The 23,696-nt window shown below is 37.8% G+C and overlaps 2 protein-coding genes across 2 annotated transcripts in view; one reads left to right on the top strand and one right to left on the bottom strand.

Annotated features, from left to right (window-relative positions):
• LOC134659537 (uncharacterized) overlaps positions 1-23,696 on the top strand; it is a 62,034-nt gene that overhangs the window by 19,004 nt on the left and 19,334 nt on the right. The gene's annotated exons all lie outside the window — the stretch shown is intronic.
• LOC134659182 (ras-related protein Rab-11A) lies at positions 9,851-23,644 on the bottom strand. The gene is made up of 6 exons (XM_063514819.1): positions 23,344-23,644; positions 22,835-22,956; positions 20,570-20,802; positions 19,950-20,065; positions 11,608-11,742; positions 9,851-10,145 (listed from the first exon to the last, which is right to left on the bottom strand). The coding sequence occupies exons 1-5, from the start codon at positions 23,381-23,383 to the stop codon at positions 11,612-11,614; spliced, it is 642 nt and encodes a 213-aa protein (XP_063370889.1). The 5' UTR covers positions 23,384-23,644; the 3' UTR covers positions 9,851-10,145; positions 11,608-11,611.

Raw genomic sequence — 23,696 nt, forward strand, 5'->3', positions numbered from 1 at the left:
ACAGCACTGTACCTAACTGTTCCATGCTGTATTGTAAGAAACGTCCCCATCCCAATGATTATTATATAACCATAGATAGGTTATACTCATACTTGAGGAGCACAAAAAATACTTCCATATTTAGTTCTGTGCCTACAAAGAAATCTGTTATTTTTGATTAATTTTCTCATTCCATCCATCTTTGTCACACTCGTTGTTAAACATAAGGTCGTCTCTTTCTCTTTCGGTGTGCGGGAGCTCGTTAGCACGTGCACATTTCTCGCTTGTCCAGCCGCGACTAAAGGCAACTTGTCCAATTTGTCACAAGTTAAGAGCTTCAATTTTGGAACGCCTATAACCTATCTTGAGTTATAAATCACTGCCCCATCCCCATTCGTAACCACAGTTTTATAATAGGAGGAGAGTTTGTGGAAGATACCTACACCAAGTTATTGTATAGCATTAAGTTAAATTGTAATTCTCATTTTAAGTTAATAATGTATATTTTTATGAGAATAAATGTTTTAAACCATAAGATAACATAGCAACTAACTAATTAAATGATTTGGTAGGTACGTGATTTTACTTAAGACTAAAAGGCTGATTATATTATAAGACAACGACGCAGTGCAATTCTGACTAAAGTTAGTAAATTACACCCGTGGGGCTTAAAAGTGCTGAAACAAGTGTTTATATACTTACATTTTTTGCTGGATCTCAAACGAGATAATCAAATCAACGTACAATAACCACGTCACCATAGGTAACTCACCATCATCATGACCATAGTTTTGCACCTCTGTACTTGCATTGCACCATCTTTATCACGCAATCTCTACAGTCTTTGCGCTACCAAAACAATGATACCGAAACGAAAAATATTACAAGCATTTTTCACATTGTTTTAGGGCGTTTTTTTCAAAGTTGTCCCCTACACTTTTTTTTTCAAATTTGGGATTTTTTATGTTATTTCTACTCAGAATCACAAGCTCTTTCTATCCTAATAGGAGAAAAAAAAGTGTCCTTAAGGTTTTTATTTCCATTCCGTCACCATTTTTCATAGACTTTGTATGGCGATCGCGGAATGGAAACATAGAAAAATGTATGGAAATTTTGGGACACTTTTTTTTCCTATTAGGATAGAAAGAGCTCGTGATTCTGAGTAGAAATAACATAAAAAATCCCAAATTTGAAAAAAAAAGTGTAGGGGACAACTTTAAAAAAAACGCCCTTTAATAAAAATATTGATCCACGTCACGTATTTATTTTATGCATCTATAGTAGGTTTTACATCATCCTATTAGATATTTCTAGTAGGTAAGTGTTACTTCTGACTCATGCCTTTAGTGTCAGAGGAAAACGCAAGTCATGCTGACTATTAATTATTAGGTATGTATACTGTACCATTACTGTACCTAGTTTTTAGTTAATTTAATTTTGTATTTATCCGTTGTTGGTGTATGCCACTTGTTAATTTAATGTTATTTTATAGGACGTAGAATGTATAAAATTTGCCGAAATTTTGTAAAAAAAACATACGGTTGCCGAATCAATCTAATCAAAGTATGTAGGTAGGTAACATGTACAACCTATGAAGTTGCCAATTTGCCAAAGCATCCGATATTGTTTGTTTCGCGAACGGCCAAAAATCGATTCAATAGAGTAATAAATAATTGTATGCGTTAAAAATAAGTGCCATCTACAGTTTCAGTTGGCAAACTTTCATAATTAGTTTGTAAGAAAGTAGGTAACTACAATTGATCTTTGAACAAAGTGGTAATCAAATTTTCGTGTTGTGAAAAACAAAAGTAGGCAGAGTAACACAACATGTCACGTCAATGGCTTTATATTATTATTGGAGGTTGTCTTGAATATTTTCTCGTGATTGTTGTAACCAAGTTGATAGGTCGTAGGTAGGTAATACCATGAAATATATTTTTCACCTCAGCAGCTCAAACAAGGGTACTTTGCTACTTAAAAACAGTGAGCAAAATCGCATTTTGCTCACTGAGTGAGACAAAATGAGCAAAATGCTATTTTGCTCACTCAGTGAGCAAAATGCGATTTTGCTCACTGTTTTTAAGTAGCAAAGTACCCTTGTTCGAGCTTCTGAGGTGAAAACTTAATTGTTGGTACATCTTAAGAAAACATGAGTGAATAGGTAAGTGATGACGAAGGAGTACATTTTTCGGGTTCTCTAATATGTTCTCACTGCTGAGGTGAAAAGTTTTGTGAACTACACGAGATCAAAGTTATTTACATCTCGTGCGCTTTTGAGTCCCTTACTACGCTCAAGATTCTAAATTAGATTCACTCGCTACGCTCGTGAATCTAGTATAGAATCTTTCGCTTGCACGGGACTCAAAATAAGCACTCGAAGAAATATCAAACTTTGATCTCTTGTTGTACAAATAACTATTTTAAGAGAAATACTTAGAGAAGTTTAGCCGTTAGTTATAGCTAGGTATCAAGATACGAGGTAAGAATGAGGATGTGTGATGTCACAAACTGTCAAACTCATTAACTTATTATTACCTATGTACTTACTTCGTAAAGCCCTTATACGGGCCCGACACTATCATGAATAATGATATTACTTTGAAGAAATGTCGTTTTTAGTGATAGTGTAGGGATGTGGTAGGGATTGGCATGAAGAAATGACGTTACGAACTCCACGAACAGAAGTGGGGGTCACTTCATCATTAGTGCACAAATATGGTGTTTGTGGGCATTATTTTCGTTAGTGCACATCATGTTCGCTCGGCATATGAAAGGGCCTATCCTTACTTTTGTAATCTTTGATCAAACGATAATATCGCTCATGCTATATATTGAAAAGTGAACTAAAAGTACATACATACAATAATATTTAATGGCTTCTGGGTTACGGGCATACTTCTACTTCTTTTACTAGGATGCATTTTAAGCACTCGCACCACATTGTTACCGAAAGTACCTACTGTAGGAGGTAGCTATATAACTATAATATACGTAGCTAGGGGGGTGTATAGTTATCTATGGACAATTCTTAGGCACAAGGCACGGTACAATGGCTGCTGAAGGCCGTTGGCACGGAAATGCGATTCATTACCTAATCGATTCAGATAAATTGGAAAGCCAGTAAGTAATTCGTTATGCATTGATGTGTAGGCTGATGTTGACCGAGTCGACTATGCCCGGTTCCGATGTAGGTGGTTGCAACAAAATGCTGTCAGGCAATAAATAATATCTCAGGTGGACACTATAATATACATTATAGTACATTACAGCTTGGCAAAAAAGAGTAGAAATTAAAAAGTGACAACACTGTAATGTGTTCTTATATAAATTGGTTTGAAAGGGACGACATTACAATGTTGCCACTTTTTAATTTCTACTCTTTTTTGCCAAGCTGTACTTACATACCTAGGGAGGTGAATTCGTAAATGCTCCATAAATATGCGACCTGTGGGCCGATTTTTGAATTTCGACCACTAGATTTAATGTATTTAAATCAATAATATCTCCACTACTAGGCATTTAAATTCTACTAATAGAATTGAAATCGAGTAGTCAATACCACTAGATTCCAAATTTCTATCGCTCGTATTTCATAAATCAGCATTTCGCCGTTTTCCTCCGATTTTCGAGTGATAGAAATTAAAAAATCGACCCCCTGGAGCTTTACGAATTGCCGCCCGTGGTTTGTCTTAAGTTTTACGTCTTGCCTTGGCCAGGAAGTGAGATTCCCACTTACGGGCCTCGGGTGACGTAAAGTTCTATCTTCTACCTGTCTTCGCATACCTTCAATCATTTGTTTCACAAGGGGGTAAATGGAGTAATGTGCTACTATTGATACCCGAGCAAGCGAAAGATTCCAACATTATTTTCTATAATTTCTATGCAAGATTATAAACTAATTTCCAGGTCTTATATCGACCGGGATATGAACCGTGATTACCTTTTGTATTGGTTCATATCCCGGTCGATATAAGTCTAGAGTAGAGTCTAGTGAAACTAACCGTGAATCATTCAAAACTGCTAATTTCAGAGTATCCTTTACCCAAGACCTTCCGCCGGTCAATGTTTAAGTAGGTACAGCTTCTCATATGTCAGCCGACATCCAAGGATGGCGGCCCAAGGACCATGACAGCCCATTGTCGCCTTGCAACGGGTTCCCTGCTCTGAAAAAGTTTTTGGCCTTTGTTTTTTTAGCGGATCTAGTTAAAATTAGTGTCCGACCGAAGGTTCGGTTTCGGTTTCGGTTTCGGCCAGTTTCGGCCAAAAAATCATGTTTCGGCTGTAGTTTCGGTTTCGGCCAAAAAACGGCCGAACCTTTCGGCCGGGCCGAAACTTACGAAATGGTACTTCGGACAAAGACCAAAAGTTGGGGAATAAGTAGGACAACAATATTAATACCTACATATACTGATTCATGTATATTAGGTATAGACATTAATTGGTTTATTATAAAACACAATTCCACTAATGAGGGCGCCACTGGACGGTTGACGCAGTCTTAAGAGGCTGTCAATACCTATAAGTGAATGAGATAGCACTGTCGCATGTTACTGGGCCCTGGGCAAGATAATAATAAGAAAACTAGCCTCACTTTTTACCTCAATTTACCATTGGTTTGTGTTCCACATGTCCTCTACTTCAGCTTAACCTTTGGCCTCGCTGCGCCATGCTCGGCCTGCGGTCTCGCTTTTGAATACAATGGACATTGGTTGGAGTCTGTGCTCAACTACTTATCCTGAAGCCTTAAGCACGGCTTTTACTTCGCATGAAAGTTCGCCTCAATGGGGCACTTCGGACTTTTCGGCCCAGGTGAAGATCGGTACCCGGCCTTGCGATATTGTTAACAAAAAATTTCGCGCTCGCTGCGCTCGCGTTTTTGGTTGACCCTGTGTCTACATGTTAACTTGACTGGTGAATGAATAGAGTTAGACCAAGAAAATTCTGCAATGATTTTGATATACGCAGTGCAACTAGTGCAAATGTTATTTATACGTCATAATTTCATAAAAGTTTTGACGTTTAAAATAACACTTGCACTGCGTGTGTTATCAACTTATCAAAATCGTTGCAGAATTATCTTGGTCTAACTCTAGTAATTTTCATAAAAAACTGCTTAAGTAACATCAATTTCAAGGACATTGGGTGTTGACAGCCCCATAATATGTGTGTAAAAGCGGTTTTATGACATTTTTTCAACGATTTTAACAAGTCTACAAAAGTTTCGGTTTCGGTTTCGGTTTCGGCCGAAACTAGAGCCAAAGCCGAACATTCGGTTTCGGTTTCGGTTTCGGCAAAAAAACATGTTTCGGTCGGACACTAGTTAAAATTTATTTAGATAGAAGCGTGAAGTAATATTATACCGCGCGTGATGTTACTCACTAGGTAATAGGTATAGGCCTTATAGAGCATATAATAAAGGCGTCGACCACGTGATTGGTTCTGAGGGGCTACCGCGAAAACCGTTTATCGCAAATTGCGGGGATCCTTCTCTTTTACTCTCATTAAGACGTAATTAGAGTGACAGAGAAAAATGCCCGCAATAGGCTACATGACTAATTTTTTTTTATGGTATCAATCGATCGGGTTTGTTTTTAGGATCAAATGTCTATATGGGACCCATTGCATTAAAGTAACACAAAAGTCAGAAATTGTAGTCAAAGTCCGACAGTCGCACTTCACTCGCGAAACGCCTTGTACAAAACGGCCAGAGGCCGTGACGTCATCGCCCACGTTGTAGTATGGACAAAACAAGAAAATTGCGTTTTTGTCGGTGAAATATTGCGTTTATGTATATAGTTGGTATACAATTTTTTTTTGGTGAAATGTAAGGAATCGAATGGTACCCTTACTTTTATCGTTTTTGGAAGTTAAAAAAAACTTAAATTTTGAAACTTTCAGGTCCTGTATTTTTGTAATTTTTCAATATTTTATTTTAATATCCACATTATTGTGATAAATTGCTCGTTTGCTATCTATTTTACTAGATTTTATTATAAAATTCAACATGTGTCAACATCCCTATTGACGAACTTCGATTTCTCCGGTTATAGCCCTGAATTGTTAACCAAGGGATGAACGGCACTCATTTCTGCCGAGGTAGTTTGGCGCTCGAACGCATCAGTGAGAGAAATTCATCATCAGGAAATTATGCCTTTCACCCGAGTTAAACACTCTACTTTTCATTAGTTCGAATACGAGGAAAGTAAAATGCATGTGTTCGTTTAAAAACATGACTATGTATACATTTTTATAGTATTTTTTGAAGGTACTTTCAATTACCAATTTAGGCAAAAGTATCGTTATTTATTGAATGGGGAGTCAAATATCAGAATGGAAATTGTATAACAAATCAACGTAAACCCAAATTTATATTGCTTATCGTAAAAAAATTAATAAAATCGTACTTGGAACCTAAAATGCTCTAGCCTCTAGTGCAGAAACGTATCATTTTCTGCACACCTTTTAGAACAACAATGACCCTCTTTCAGAGCATGAGAATTGAAAAGTAGTTAGGTATTTATCTTTATTTAAACAAAAGAAAATTGTGCTTCATAAGTGGCTTTCTATTCATTTTTTAACAAAATCACGAGACCCTTTGATCTATAAAACGTAGTGATTTAATTATCTTTGGTGTTTACATGACTAGTTTTGCCATGCTGCCAAAACAAAAAACCTGGACCTAATTCCTTAAAGGGCGTAAAGCATTCGCTCTACCATACAACTAACTTCACACGACTTACAAGAGTTACAAGTGTCATTATCGAACCGAAATTAGTTTCAAGATTTATATGTTTTGAATGTAGCAATATACTTACTTTACTCTTTGGTAGCAGGCATATGTAGGTACGTATTTACGTAATGGCATAGGGCGGACACGCCATACATCAAAAAAAATGATTTGCGTTTATATTTGTGTGCGCGGCACGTCTGTACACGCGTCATTGTGTATGTGTGCGTAAGTCGCTCTACTGAGAGCACGCCAGAAGTCCGTCAGATTCATGTCGCGGCCAGTCGCGGGGCGAGGTAATCCGAGTCGGGGCGGGGCGGTGCGTGACCGTTCTGTATGATAATACAACACTCCCTTCGGTCGTGTTTTAATTTATCGCCACTCGTTTCGAATTTCCTTTTTCGCACTTGTATCGAAAATAACTATAATACACTTCGTACCTAATTGTTTTTATTTTCAATATGCATCTAGCTATAGACACCTATAGGTAATCCTACCTATTCGAAGGATGAGCGGTCAAACACTCGAAATTTTGATTGGATGACGCCTTACCACGAGTCACTGACAGTGTCAATAAATGTAACTTACTGTCTATGCATCTCGCGCGTACTGATATTTATTAGTGCGAGTGAGATGTATAGAAAGTACCTAAGTTACGTAGACGTTAAGGCTTCGTCACACAGGCGCATCTTCCGGGCGCGGCGTGAGCATTTTATATGTAAAAGCGGCGCGCCCGGAAAACGCGCCTGTGTGACGAAGCCTTTAGTGAATATGCCAGTTTTGACACTGTCAGTGACTCATCTCATGGTAAGGCTACTATTGGCTATTCTACGCCAATTTGTAGGGGATACAAAAACTCATCAATCATCATTGTAAGGAATCAAACGCCAACAAATTTACATTATATTTTATTATCTTTGTCTTTAATAAAGTAATTACAGATAGGCACTAAAAAAATAACCATGCATATGTAAAGACCATAATACAATTATATAATATTTCTTAATACGAACACCGCATATTCATGTATCGAAAATAATCCAAGCCACAATGGCAGAACGGCGTTCGGAGCCGTGGGGTATCGACGGGACGCTCTATCGAATCCGCAATAATTCAAATTTAAACCTTATTTAACACTCCTTAAAGTTTATATTACAATATTATGTTAATCGATCTTTTCATCCACGGAGACCGTATGGTGTATGCGTTTAGGGTGTGCGCGGGTGTTTATTTATTATGCGTTTGAATGTACCCATTTATAGGTGAAGATGTTCAGGTCTCCAAAGCACCCACTAGTACTAGTGGTAGCCAAGTGTTGAAAGAGTGAGCAGTCTCGGCGGGCGACTGAAATGCACCAGCGGCCTGCATATGGCGGTGGCCGCCGGCTGAGTATTGCACCGCCCGCGCGACCCGCACCTCCTTATTGCAACTCCCTGTGATTCCATCCACCGTACACGGACACATTTAAAATAGTTATTTGTACAACAAGAGATCAAAGTTTGATATTTCTTCGAGTGCTTATTTTGAGTCCCGTGCAAGCGAAAGATTCTATAATAGATTCACGAGCGCAGCGAGTGAATCTAATTTAGAATCTTGAGCGTAGTAAGGGACTCAAAAGCGCACGAGATGTAAATAACTTTGATCTCGTGTAGTACACAACATTGAGCAGGGTGAGCAAAATCACATTTTGCTCATTTTGTCTCACTCAGTGAGCAAAATGCGATTTTGCTCACTGTTTTTAAGTAGCAAAGTACCCTTGTTCGAGCTGCTGAGGTGAAAAAACAATTTACCTGTCTGTTGTATAATTCTCCCACTTGTACTTGGTGATACGTCAAGTTTTGATCGACTTCATTGACTATGTATTTTACGTCACCCTAGCTACGCGAGAAGAAAATCTCATTTCCTGGCCAAGGCAAGACGTAAAACTTTAGACAAACCACGGGCGGTAATTCGTAAAGCCCCAGATCGCATATTTATGCGACCTGGAGCATTTACGAATTTACCTCCCTAGGTATGTAATGTACTATGTATTTGTATTTTGTTCATATTATGAACATGATTTTACTTTTTTTATTTGAGATCTAATAAACTGGGTTTTTACAACAAGCTTATATGTCATCGATTGAATGTTGTCTCCGTGTACGGCCCGCGACGACCCGCCACCCGGTTTTTCAAAAGGGCAAAAATAATTAAAAGCAATAAAAATGTACATGACCAGCCATGTCCAAGGCACATAATATCCGTAAACAGAAATGTCCCTTTAAAAAAGCTATTCGTTACTTACTCGACACTACCGCTAGTGTAATACGAAAACAATAAGACATTTTAAATATCAAGCTATTTATTTGTGTGCTATTTTAACAGTTACTTTTTTAAAACATTAATTATAAATTTCGTTCTCCCGAATTTATTGCTCTGTTATTAATTATAAAGGGAAATGTCAATATATCTAGTAGCATGACGCCAAGTAAATCTGGATAACTATGCATTAATTAACTAAATAAATAGATATAACATGAACTATAAACTAAAGTCGAAAGAAAAACGTTGCTCCCTTAAATAAACATTAAATCCAATATTAAATCACTTGTTAAGAGCGCCAAAACATTCAGTGCGAACTGAAGCTCTCTAGTTCATAAAGTTTGTAACAATTATTTATCTTTTCGTTCGGACACTAGATACTTAGATACCGATAAATCGACAATTATACAAGCTATCTACATGCGCCACTCTTTGCTGTTTAAGTTCGCTTCACATTTGTCGCTAAACGAAAGCTCTACTCTATGGCCACAATACAAGTCATTTTAGCAGAGTATTGAACACACGCGCGCTGTGTATTGAGCACCGTACCGATGTTCAACCGGTCAATATGCGACTAGAATTACTTCTATTGTGATATGGCTTCACGAAAGGAGAAAAATAGGCCACTTCTCAAAAAAAAATATTTTTACTGGACACGACAAAGTTAGAATAATATCAATTATAATTGCTCTTAAGTCTTACGTCTTAATTAAATTAGAATATCTACAAAGATTGATGTTATGTCCATATGTCGTTGCCACCTTTAATCGAAAAGAGATTATCATAATACTTTTTGTGTTTAAATCACAATGCTAGTTGAATTGTGACATCTTCTGGCGCCAGGCATCTTAATGCCAGCGGCGCCTGATTTACAACCAAGAAAAGGCTACATTTTGTCAGACAACGACATGACTAATAAATACAGGTTTATTAAGACGTAAGGCTGGTCAACAATGAAATATTCTGATATTAGGAAGAACCTATTTTCCTCAGCTAAGGCCGTGAAGACAGCCGTGCCGAAGTGTTGTGATGGTGGACGAGTGGGCGACTGAGACCACTGTCTGGGAATGATTCATAATGGTTGCGTTCAGTGTTTCCAACTGTTTTCTCTCCGGCTTTTCTATATTGACTGGATATTCTGTAACGAAGCAAAAAATACCAGTTTTATACGGATAGCATACAGTTAGTGGACGCGATAGTCGAAAACGTAATATTGGTAAATTGATAAATGTGTAATAAAAAAAATATTCTTCACATGGATTATAAAAATCAATATCATACAAACGGATTTTGTTAAAATGTCTGTGCGGAAAGAGAAGTGTCGTGGAATGTATTGGGCAATTCCATGACTCGTCTCTTTCCGCACAGACTCTAATAACAAATATTAGAATTGAGATATGTCAATAAGTAGTTTCCCTTTTGAATTGCTTTAGTGCACGTGTCGTTTGTCTAGTCCAGCCATTCTCTAAGTGTGTTCCGCGGAACCCTAGGGTTCCGCGACACCCCTGCAGGGGTTCCGCAAAAATTTAGAACACTATGCTTTAGTCGCCTCGAAAAATTTTACTATGCCGCCACCGTATTGTAGGGTTCCATCAAGTATTTCGCTTTCCAAAAGGGTTCCGTCAAAAAAAAAGATTGAGAACCGCTGGTCTAGTCAGTCATGACATGACTGTTTATGCTATTGAGGATCCTGAAGGCATCGTCGGAGTAATGTATGAATTGTTAGAGTTATGTATTGACCCTGAAATATATGTGACGTTTTCAACTAAAAGGTGCCACATTGTCGATTGTCAATATGATTTCAAATTGAAGCTTTATGGAAATAGCGCTTTATGGACCATCGACAATAAGCACCCTTTTGGTTGAAAACGGCACATATAGAGGGTATGGCTAAGGGCTCATTTAGACGGTGCGAGAGCTCGCATGCGAGTTTCATTTCATTGCGTCATTTGATCGGTCGGCTGAATTGATGTAGCCTCAATGGTCCGCAATGTAACTAAAATCGTATACGAGTTCGCGCGCCGTCTAAATGAGCCCTAAAGCTTTGGATTCCTCCGAAAACGGTGCCGTCATATTACGGCCGCTATATAGCGTTGACTGACGTCACTAGAACGTTGTCTATGTAAACAAGATGGCGCGGTTTCCTAGACGGCGTTACGTTACGTTGATTGTCAACGTAACGTAAGATGACGGCCGTCATGACCTTGTCGATAGTTTCGTGAACGTTTTATTAGATAGCGGTGACGCCATTTTGAATAAATGACAAGAGATTTGAATAAATGATTCCGTACTACGATTATTTTCCTCTTCTGATGATATTTCATCCTCCAAGTAAATTATAGATGATCAAGCAAATCTTGTCAGTAGGAAAAGGCGCGAAATTAAAATTTTCTATGGGACGTTATCCCATCGCGCCTACATTTTTCAAATTTGCCGCTTTGACCTTGGTGGATGACGGTGTGTTATGACGCCGTGGTACTTTCCACATGTCGCCACCGTAAAGACGGCCGTCTTTTGCTGCCGCTATATGACGGCCGTCATATGACGGCACCGTTTTCGGAGGAATCCAAAGCTTAAGGGTAAGTAAAACATGCACGGACCTGTCTATTGGCAGCACTGGCGGCGCACGCTGTCGGAGGCGGTGTGCTCGGCGGGCTCCACGTCCGCGCGGATCACCGCGCCGTCGCCCTCGGGCGGGTCCCGCATCTGCTTCTGCGATACGATCCTGTAGATTTCTGGAAATCGAATATTCTCCCTTTAATATTGATCCTAGCGAAAAAAAGTAGCATTTATTTTATAAGAAATCTCAAATAGATTATTTACGTAAAAGATGATTTATTGCTGTGGGCTACCGTTTAAAAGTTATTTACGAACTAAAAAAAAACGACCTTAGAACAAATTATACGTCACTTTCCAACCTTAATATATTTTAAACTAGTAGTTCGCCCCGAACTGAGAACTCGCGGTTCGATAAAATGTTAGATCATTAAAATTGTAAATTTAAAAACTATAGGTACCTATGTAACGGTTCAAAATACTGTGGTAATATTGACCCCGTTATGATACTCCTATCGACATCTAGTGGCGGAATAGCTGTCGTCACGGATTAATTTTAACGCCATCTGTTGGCATCCAGAGATACTCGATCAAGTGAAAGTCAACTATATTTCTATATTGTTTATGGTTATTATTTTAACTTTAGATATCTTCTTTAGAGTTTAAATATTTAGGTTTAATAGTTCGAAAATATTGACACGCAATATAATTAGTCTTTTAATTTGTTGTTTTGTAATATTTTGGGACATCGATTGCTACATGGCAAAATTTCTCGACTCCGCGTCATAGACGCAAGCTTTAAAAAAAGAATGAAAGGAAATCGATTGTCGAACGCGATCCTCTCATCACTTGAGATCCGGCGGCATGTGAGCGAACAGCGTCGTGGTCTGGAGTCAATTCGTCCTGGGAGGCATCCCTTAAAACATGCACCCACACTTCTTGTAGCAAGGTAAGTAGCAACTCGAAAGTTTAGTGTTACAATAATATAATTCGGTCTCTGCAACGTTACTGATTTTCCATTCCTTTTTGTTACAGCACACACATGGCGTCGTGTACCGTGGTTCCTTGAAGGGCCAAGTTAAAACTTATTTTCTTACATATGTCGGGATTTTAGTATCGACAGCTTCAATAAAAATCCGGGTAAGAAAGAATTCGCATATTTATTGTAGGGAGTGTAGTTTTCCTTTTTTCGTCTTTGTTCATATGTGGCAAATGACCACGTGGCAGATTGTAAGTTTTCCTCTAAATTCTTGAAGTAAGATGGGAGTTTTAATTATTGCTGGGTTTATTTCTGTAGGATATGGCAGGAAATGCACATGCATAGTCAAGGTGTGACATGTTTCTTATGATAATTCTTTTCTTTAGCTTTGATGCCGGTCTACCTATCTACCCATCCACCCATCGGTCCACTCCGTTACTTGGGCACGCTTACTCTTTCTCCGGGCACGTGTCAATGCTGGATGCCGCTGTAGCCTTGGGCTCGTGGTCCATGCTGTTCTCCGCGACCTTGGCGTGACTGAGGGAGTCAGCCAACAGGACGCGCGCCGACGGTTTCGTCGCGTGTCACCGCGACTTTTGGCTGCATCCTCGGCACGCCACTGGAACAGCGTGGCTACGGCTCCACTGCCTTCTGCTACAGACACGTGACTCAGGTGTGGTCCAATCTAATCTCTCAGTTAATTTTAAAACTTTAGCAAACACGACAGTGGCCTCTCTATAGACTTTGAATGCTCGGTGCATACTTCAGTGATTAGAAACTGATAAACTTTAATGTAGACTGCGTGACCAGTCTACTGTAGTAGCATTAAGCTTAGATACATAATAATAGCGTAAGGTTATCCTTTGTGCTACCTCCTTGTACTAACTGATAGTTTTTTTAGAAAATACAACTATCTCAAGCTCAAAGAAATAGTTTACTTTATCTCATTTTAGCTTAACCTTTTTTTTTGTACGCTGTACAGCGTGCTGGCGCCCAATACCTAGTTATAAATACGTTTAGTAAGTATATTTCTTAAGGAATTTCACAGACGGGTTGTGTGACAGCAAAGCGTCGAACCTACGATCCCTGAGAAACACCACCGATAGTCTACAGCTCAACAAAAGTGACAAAACCTGTTACAATTTTGGCATCCCAATTCGTGGGGCTACGCTTTCGCTTTTTATATTGCTGTCGCAGTCTGTGGATTCTGAAAGAAATCCCTCTTAACCATTTTTTTGAGCTCACTAATGCACTGCGCACATCTTTAATTTTAGTTTAAGACGCCATGGTTTGTTCTGCTTGCTTGCCTACAACTTATTTAATACTTTGACCTTTGACTATGTATGTCAACATAATACATTAAAAGCTGATAAAGCTATTTTCTAATACTACAACTTTATAAATTGTGATACTTTTTGCTAAAAACAAGAAACTGTATTTTTTCTTTAAATTTTGATTATGAAACTCTAAACATGGACTACTCTGTACCAATCTGTACCTAAATTTTATCTCAATGATTTAATAATAACTCTGTATGTAAGACAGACTTATTGCTCAAAGATGCACTAATTTTTTTATGTAAAAAGAGACCACTGTTAAGTAAAACTTAAAAACATTATTTTTTCAAAATGCACCAAGCGACAACACTAAAATTAATCTGCCTCCTTTTCCCTCAAATTTGTTGGTCGCTGGTAAATTTCAGGTCTGCAGAAGTCGTTGGTGGGTTATACCTCTCATCGTTGTCTCGCAGCCGTCTCTGGTCTTCTCTGCACAGGTCATCTCCACTCGAAGGTCAAAGTTAGTTCGCTCTGTCTCACTTTAACTATTCCTATATTTATTTATTTATTGCTTTATAGGCCTTGCAATTTAGGGCTAAAGCGTTCTATTTTTACTACCAATACTTACTGAAAGTGAAGCTACTTTCTATGTTCTAACATAAGAACTCTGTACCAAGCCATTTGCTAGTACCTACCATAGTCATTTATGCAAATGCCTACTTAATTATATTTTTTGTTAGGAAACTTAGTTCTTAAAGTAATTTCCATTACCGCCTTACTTTTTCTTGATACTCTTAACTTACTTACTAATAGTTAGGTTAATGAAACTTAGTTTTTTTTTCTTACTAGAAGTAATGTTTACAAAAAAAAACGTTACTCATCTCTTCTGTGTTCTAAAGAAGAACATACTGTACTTAGTCACACTGACGGTACCTACTTTTAGCTTTAGACATTATTTTATCTTACTTTAATAGGTATGTTATAATTTTACCATATTTTTCTAAGTCGTTGGTATACTGTAAACAAGACAACTTAAATATTAATTATAGGTGTAGTTATTCTCTTAAGAAACTTATCTCTTTTATTTTAAGCGATATTCAACAAAGGAATATTGCATAGGTATTTCTCTCTGTTCTAAAATGAACGCTGTACTATTGCCTCTCTGCAAAGTACAAATACCTACTTACTCTTGTAAATACTGTTTACTTAGAATACTGTTAGGTTAGGTCTCACTAAACTTTATAACTTTGCTATCTAAATGTTCCATGAACATGGTTGTAAACAAAACAACAATGCAAGTTATTTAGTTACTTTAATATCACTACATGTTTGAATAGTTTGGCACGGAGCCCACTGTTTACAAAACATATCTAGAACTTGACTTTTTTATTCCCCATAACTCAATAAAGTGTTTTTGTTATGTTGGATTTCACTTTAAATTCTTCTATAGGGAGAATATTGCTGGCTTGTAACTATTGCTTTTTGACATCGATGTTTCGTTGTTGAGGAGATTTGGATGTGACTTCGTCTTTTGATGCTTAAGGCGTCAGCTGATTTCCTGGATTCTTGTCTTGAATTGAAGGTCAGTTGTTCATTTAATAAAGTGATGTGATAAAGTGCTTTGTGAAGTGAAAATGGTGGTTATAAGTGCAGTGATGTGTTTATCCATGTTCCCTTGAACATTGGAGGAAATTTTTCATTAAGCACTTATATATAGCCTCCATTTCCGTTTCTTTTGGCGCTTATGACCTTTTGGAATGGGAAGCCTATACGTCAAGCTATATGCGTTCCGTTTCACGTAAAAACCTAATTGCATCTGTGATCAAGGTTATTCTTGTGTTTTATATTATGAAAATAATTTCATGGTGTGTTCTTACACATTTTGACACTAGAAAAGGGGAGACTGAGGCAATTTGGTGCTCAGCTCTTTTAAAACTCTAATTTTTTTGTGATGACTTTAAACTTTAATTAGAAATTGAAGATTTCTGAGTAGGTACGTTCTGCTTGTTGTGCACTGTTTTCTCTCTCTATGAACAGTGTACGGGGATATTGTTTCCACTTCTGGGACAAATTCTGAAGGACAAATACTTACGTAACTTTATTTCATGATAAAATATTTGACTCTGAATACTTCTCTTTGTATCTCTGATAGGGGACGGAAGTCTTCGGTGTGTTTCTACACATTTGGTACAAAAGGGGAGATAGAGGAAAAATGTACTACCGGTTTCGATACTTAGAATAATTTTGTAGTTTATTTTTAATTAGGAACGGGTTTGACTGCTAAGTCGCGGTCTACTTTATTTCATGCATTGGATTCTCGCTTGCGGTCCGTGCATGGGGAGTTCGTGTTATTCTGATGCACATCTCCATGAAGTCGACAAGGGTCGAAATTTTGTTTTCTTCCTGTCTGTACGCCCCACTGTGGTGTTCCTGCAGTCAACTCTTAGCTTTTAGTGGTTGTGGTGTAGGCAAAGCTCGGACGTGCACCCCGCTTAGAATTTTCTTCGCTCGCTGCACCGCCGAGATTTACTCTCCCAATCTTCTCATTAGTCAATAGTTTCTTGCACGTTAGGTATAAACATATTTTAACTTGATAGTTAGCGTTGCATATGCCTCATGGCATGGTGAATATAGTTAGTAGGGTATTAAAAAAAAAATGTAAGTTAAACATTTTTTTTTATCTAAGTTAGGTGGTAATGTAACGGTTCAAAATACTGTGGTAATATTGACCCCGTTATGATACTCCTATCGACATCTAGTGGCGGAATAGCTGTCGTCACGGATTAATTTTAACGCCATCTGTTGGCATCCAGAGATACTCGATCAAGTGAAAGTCAACTATATTTCTATATTGTTTATGGTTATTATTTTAACTTTAGATATCTTCTTTAGAGTTTAAATATTTAGGTTTAATAGTTCGAAAATATTGACACGCAATATAATTAGTCTTTTAATTTGTTGTTTTGTAATATTTTGGGACATCAATTGCTACATGGCAAAATTTCTCGACTCCGCGTCATAGACGCAAGCTTTAAAAAAAGAATGAAAGGAAATCGATTGTCGAACGCGATCCTCTCATCACTTGAGATCCGGCGGCATGTGAGCGAACAGCGTCGTGGTCTGGAGTCAATTCGTCCTGGGAGGCATCCCTTAAAACATGCACCCACACTTCTTGTAGCAAGGTAAGTAGCAACTCGAAAGTTTAGTGTTACAATAATATAATTCGGTCTCTGCAACGTTACTGATTTTCCATTCCTTTTTGTTACAGCACACACATGGCGTCGTGTACCGTGGTTCCTTGAAGGGCCAAGTTAAAACTTATTTTCTTACATATGTCGGGATTTTAGTATCGACAGCTTCAATAAAAATCCGGGTAAGAAAGAATTCGCATATTTATTGTAGGGAGTGTAGTTTTCCTTTTTTCGTCTTTGTTCATATGTGGCAAATGACCACGTGGCAGATTGTAAGTTTTCCTCTAAATTCTTGAAGTAAGATGGGAGTTTTAATTATTGCTGGGTTTATTTCTGTAGGATATGGCAGGAAATGCACATGCATAGTCAAGGTGTGACATGTTTCTTATGATAATTCTTTTCTTTAGCTTTGATGCCGGTCTACCTATCTACCCATCCACCCATCGGTCCACTCCGTTACTTGGGCACGCTTACTCTTTCTCCGGGCACGTGTCAATGCTGGATGCCGCTGTAGCCTTGGGCTCGTGGTCCATGCTGTTCTCCGCGACCTTGGCGTGACTGAGGGAGTCAGCCAACAGGACGCGCGCCGACGGTTTCGTCGCGTGTCACCGCGACTTTTGGCTGCATCCTCGGCACGCCACTGGAACAGCGTGGCTACGGCTCCACTGCCTTCTGCTACAGACACGTGACTCAGGTGTGGTCCAATCTAATCTCTCAGTTAATTTTAAAACTTTAGCAAACACGACAGTGGCCTCTCTATAGACTTTGAATGCTCGGTGCATACTTCAGTGATTAGAAACTGATAAACTTTAATGTAGACTGCGTGACCAGTCTACTGTAGTAGCATTAAGCTTAGATACATAATAATAGCGTAAGGTTATCCTTTGTGCTACCTCCTTGTACTAACTGATAGTTTTTTTAGAAAATACAACTATCTCAAGCTCAAAGAAATAGTTTACTTTATCTCATTTTAGCTTAACCTTTTTTTTTGTACGCTGTACAGCGTGCTGGCGCCCAATACCTAGTTATAAATACGTTTAGTAAGTATATTTCTTAAGGAATTTCACAGACGGGTTGTGTGACAGCAAAGCGTCGAACCTACGATCCCTGAGAAACACCACCGATAGTCTACAGCTCAACAAAAGTGACAAAACCTGTTACACCTATTATAAATGTGTAAGCCGAGCACTTTCATTTGATACCAAATTCGACCATACTTTCTTGCAAAAAAGATGACCAGAATAGCAAGACCCCTCACAAATAGCTTTTTAGCCTTCTAAACTCTTCTAGCTCAATAACCCCTTGATCGAGCCTGCTCATAATTTAAATATAATGTCAGTCCTCAACTACACGTTTACCCAATTTAATTTAAATTAGAACAAATTTACTTAAGTTATTGTGTATCAAACTATCCTCTGATAGTTCAGCTTAAAAACATCGAAATGCCGGGACGTGCCCCTAGCCAGCCGTGTGCTCCAAGTTGAATGTAAGAACTTCACTTCGCTTCGCTCGCTCGTTCGAATATTGATTCTAGCGAAAAAGTGTACTAAATCTTTTTTGTAGAAAATATTATGTACATTACTTATGTAGTAGAACATTTCTTGCTACGGGCCACCGTTTAAGAGTTATTTACGAAAAACTATAAAAAGGGACCTAAAAACCCCCCCTACCCGTTAGCTTCACCCCCACCCCCCGGTACTCTTAGTATCTTATTTCATACACCATTACCTACACTACATGCTAAAATTGGCTTAAACATGTATTATTTCCCCCAATTGGCAATTTTTGGTGTTCGTTTGGTGTACTAACGCTCGGAGCGGAGCGCTCGGCGGGGCGTGCACTAAGGCCTACTGTCCACGGAAGCGTAGCTGCATAGACGCGTATTCGTCATTGTACGCTTGGTGTACGCTTGCTTGCAGCCTACATACAAAACCGCACAACTCTGTCCACGGAGCGGCTGACGCGACGTTGCCGCTCCGCTTGCATTTGTTTAACATGCACGCCGCGCGCCCCGCCCCGCTGCACGCCCAACTCGAGCGTCCACTCAGGCCTTACACTAAGGCAAATCGATATAGCATTGAGGCGTGCATTGAGTGGCCATACAGTTCCAATTTCATAGAGATAAAAGTAGCAAGATCGCGTTGAAAAATTCAATTTTAGGTCAGTGATTACCAAAACTAAAATTAGATTCGTATATTTAGACTTTCGTTCGGGTAAGTCAATAAGATTTTATGAAATATCCAATCAGTGACACTCTCCAATTATAAATAATTCCGGTTCATATTCTTCACGTAAATTTAAATATTCATATATCATCGATTGCACAAATGCTCCACTAATCTTTTTATTTATTAATCTTGAATGATTAGTATTTTTAAGCATTTGAGAACAATCGAAAATCCAAATACTGTCTAAGGTCTTATCCTAGGCAAATCGTAATTAATCAAATAAATGAACCTTTGTCAGGCGTGGCTCACTCCGCGATTTCGTCGCTTTGCTACAGGCACTGACAATCCAACCTCTAGACTGAGCTTAGGCCAATTCTTTCATGAAATGAAACCGATGCTGCCAAAAATACGGGGGTGCGGGGGGACGAGGTGAGCGAATCCCGTGCCGTGATTGGTCCGTTCAAAGACACGGACCAATCACGGCACGGGATTGACTCGAAGATGGAGTAACGCTACCGTATGTGTGGCAGAGGGGGTAGCGCGACTATGCTATGTCTAGAGGTTGGATTGTCTGTGGCTACAGGTAGCTAAAAGTACATCCGTTCCACACCAATTTTGGTGGCTAGCCATAAGCCGCGCGTGGCGCTGTCGCCACCTAGCGGCCATATCTGTGCTGATCGTAACAGACGCGTTTTGTTAGAGAGTGAGTCTTCTGTACCTAGTACTATTATTTATTCTGTGCTTTTGTTGTATGTAACTTTTGAAACTTACCAGTTAAGATATTCTGGAATGCAGGTTCCACATTAGTAGAATCCAGAGCGGAAGTTTCAATAAAACTAAGACCGTTCTTTTCCGCAAATGCCTTTGCCTCTTCTGTTGGGATGGATCTGAAAATTTAATGTTTTTCTTCAATTAAATTTATTTTTAAGATAACATCTATTTATTGATTATTTAAATATTTTGAATATTAAAGTATGCAATATTGAGTCAATCGATTTGTAACATAGTCATTTTTTGTCCATGGTTTACTTTGTGTGGGTGAGTTTTGAATGTATGTAGGTTGGTGTGGGTGATTCAACAAAGTTTGCCCCAAGGATAATGTTAAGTGGCCCTTGGAGGGACAGTTTGCTGATATTTGCTGTTTATAATGTTGAGATTTTATATAAATTTGTTAGCATAGCCAGGATGGCCATATATAAAAAGAAGAAAAATAAGGGAGCTAGACAAGTGACAATCGTTTATAGAAAACGCCAATTTTCTTTCGCATCTATCATCTTAAATCAGATAATGTATTGGTATCTTGGCTACGGCCCGAACGCACCGCACCAGCAGCGTCGAGGTACGCTAGCATTAGTAGAAAGTGGTAGTGTTGATAGTAATCAACTAATCACCTAAGATGCCTGAGATCGCTCTTGTTCCCGACGAGCATGATCAGGATGTTCTGGTCGGCGTGATCGCGTAGCTCGCGCAGCCATCTCTCCACGTTCTCGTAGGACAGGTGCTTGGCGATGTCGTACACCAGCAGCGCGCCCACCGCGCCGCGGTAGTACGCGGACGTGATCGCGCGGTACCGCTCCTGCCCGGCCGTGTCCCATATCTGGGCCTTTATGGTTTTGCCGTCCACCTGAGAACAATTATTAGAAGTGCCTTTGAATCAACTATTTACAGTGATTGAATTGCTAAACTAAGGTACACAAATGGTAATCCCTTAGTAAAATGGTAGAAAAGCCTAATTAAAAACACATATACAACATATAAGATTATATATAAGATTTAACAAGCTATGACAAGCTACGTAATTTCCTGTAACTAAAATCGTAAAGTCAACACAAATATCAATCAAAAAATCTGTTTTACTTAGGAGTTAATACTGTCTTATAGTGATTTAATATATAAACAGTTAGACATAAGCACATAAGCATTCAAACAGCTTATGATAAGAAATGAATGGTGTGTGACAGACTTTTTAAAATACACAAATATTTGATAACATGACAAGGTTTTTTGGTCATTTGTATTGTACTGAAGTAGGTAGACATCGCACCAAATTGAGAAACTATTTTTAAATAGATAAAAAAAAAATTGCCAGAATGTTTAGAAATAAGGAGTACGTAAAATTACTACATATTTATTAATAAATATCTGGGTGACCGAAAACATATAAAAACTCGAAAATGCGCGTTTTCCCAGAGATAAGACCTAAAATGTCATTCAATAGAACTTGCTAACTATGTAAACAAACTGCCATACTAAAATTGACACTGAATGTCAATTTACTAGTAACTTTTGTTTACATAGTTCGCAAGTTCTATTGAATGACACTTTAGCTAGATCGATTTTTCGCCCCCGAAAACCCCCATATAGCAAATTTCATCGAAATCGTTAGAGCCGTTTCCGAGATCCCCGAAATATATATATATATATATATATAAATAAACAAGAATTGCTCGTTTAAAGGTATTCGATAAAGCCTATTGAGAAAGTCCCCTTTATTTAAATCATAGGAAAAATTTGCATTAATTTTCAATAGGGGTAATTAATTTTTAATAGGGGCAGATTGTACCTACTTCACTAAATAAAATAGATAGCACAATTGACCCAAATACCTACTTATTAAATCGTTGTTACTTATAAGGGACTGATGACAGTTATTTGTTAACTGTTGTACCTCGAAATGAATGAACTCATTATTCAAGAATGCCATTTCTAACCTAAAAAAAAGAGTTGTACATGGTTCAAGTATCTAGTTTAGTAAAAAAGATCTAACTTTTTTATTTTTAATAGGGAATATTTAAACTCCCATAAACATAAGCAAATATTTTCATATTTTGTGTAGTTTTCTTAAATGGAAGTGGAAATTTCCAATGCCCATTTTACCTTTTGCATGACTTTGAACCTGTTTACCTTCTAAGAACACATTCTTCTGTTTAGTTTATTTTGCCATTGTTTGTCTATGTTTTTTTTTTATGTTTTCAAATGAACTGACATTGTACCATTGTTTAATTCAAATATGTATGTAATAGTTACACAGGGAAAATATTGTATAATTATTGTAACATTATTAATTTATTATAAATTATCAGGAAAATTGAATAATAACTATAACATACTGTTTATATATCTTAACACTCATATGTAGTTTATTATTCTATGCAATTCAAAAACGAAGAAAATGATTGGTACAGTAACCATGAGGCATGGACAAGTAAATACCTAGTTAAAGCTAATCATAACAATTTTAGTTGTGGTAAAATGATGTTATTCTAAAGAGTAATTTATTGTTGTTGAAACACTAGAATGTATGAAAACAAGCTATCAAATATTTTGTCAGTTTAAGGTGAGAAAGCTATGTTAATTTTATTCATATGCAATGTACCTACCTATTTGGAACAAAATCATTCCTCTAACCCATACTAAATGGCAAAACCAATTATCTAATTACAGTTTTAGTGAAAATAAACAAATTATAGAATCTTGGTATTTTTACAAAAGATTTTATTTAGAAATTTAAATGTTAAAAAACTCATTAACGATTTACACCTAATCATGTACCTGTCACACAAAGGAACATTTTTCACTCAATAACAATGGAGCTCCATGTTATCATAGAATTAGCATAATGGCCTTAGAAATTGATTCACAGCAAAACCACTCACCTCTATACTTCTTGTTGCGAATTCCACGCCTATTGTTGATTTGGACTCTAAATTAAATTCATTTCTAGTGAAACGAGAGAGAAGACTGGATTTGCCAACGCCCGAGTCTCCTATTAGGACCACTGGAACAAAAGCATACGATTACTGTTGTAGATTTTCGTATTTCAACCTTAAATTGGTTCAGAACTACCATTATAGACCGTTCCGAAGGTGACTCACTTCAATAATTTACGTGAAATCGATTGTTGTCGCCCAAATCAGCTGATGATCTTAGCTTGCATACAAACGATAAAGTATAGTTCTACAAATTGAACATCTCTTCAAAGTTACTCCTACAACTTTAAGAAATATGTTAACACAAAATACAAAGAGATTTGTTGCATCAGTTATTATAATTTCAGAAGTAGTGATAGAACAATGGTTTCAAAGCAACTTCCAAAGACCTCGACTGTGTCAGGGTATATCCTATCAATATTACGCAAAATATTACTTTCTGCTGGACAACTTACCTTTGAACAAATAATCGTATTCGTCCTCTCTTGTGCCCATTTTGATTATCTTGAGCTTTATACGACGTCAAAATCGGTCAGTTATAAAACGTCAAGATGAAAGTAAACAAAAATAACTGGAGACACAAATATCACAGCTCCTCAAAACACTGCACAGCCTCCGAATTATCACTTTTATACAAGGATTAGTTATATTCACACAGGTTTAAAATAATTATAAATCTAAATTGTCTCGGGGACAAAATGGCGGATTACTTTACGCCCCCCTTACTCGCGACCAGTGACCAAAGGCGTTTCAGTGCAAAGTCGACACCTTTATAAATTTTTACCCAGCAGCCAATAAAAGCATAGTT

The sequence above is a fragment of the Cydia amplana genome, chromosome 2 (genome assembly GCF_948474715.1).
Source record: "Cydia amplana chromosome 2, ilCydAmpl1.1, whole genome shotgun sequence".
NCBI classification, from domain to species: domain Eukaryota; kingdom Metazoa; phylum Arthropoda; class Insecta; order Lepidoptera; family Tortricidae; genus Cydia; species Cydia amplana.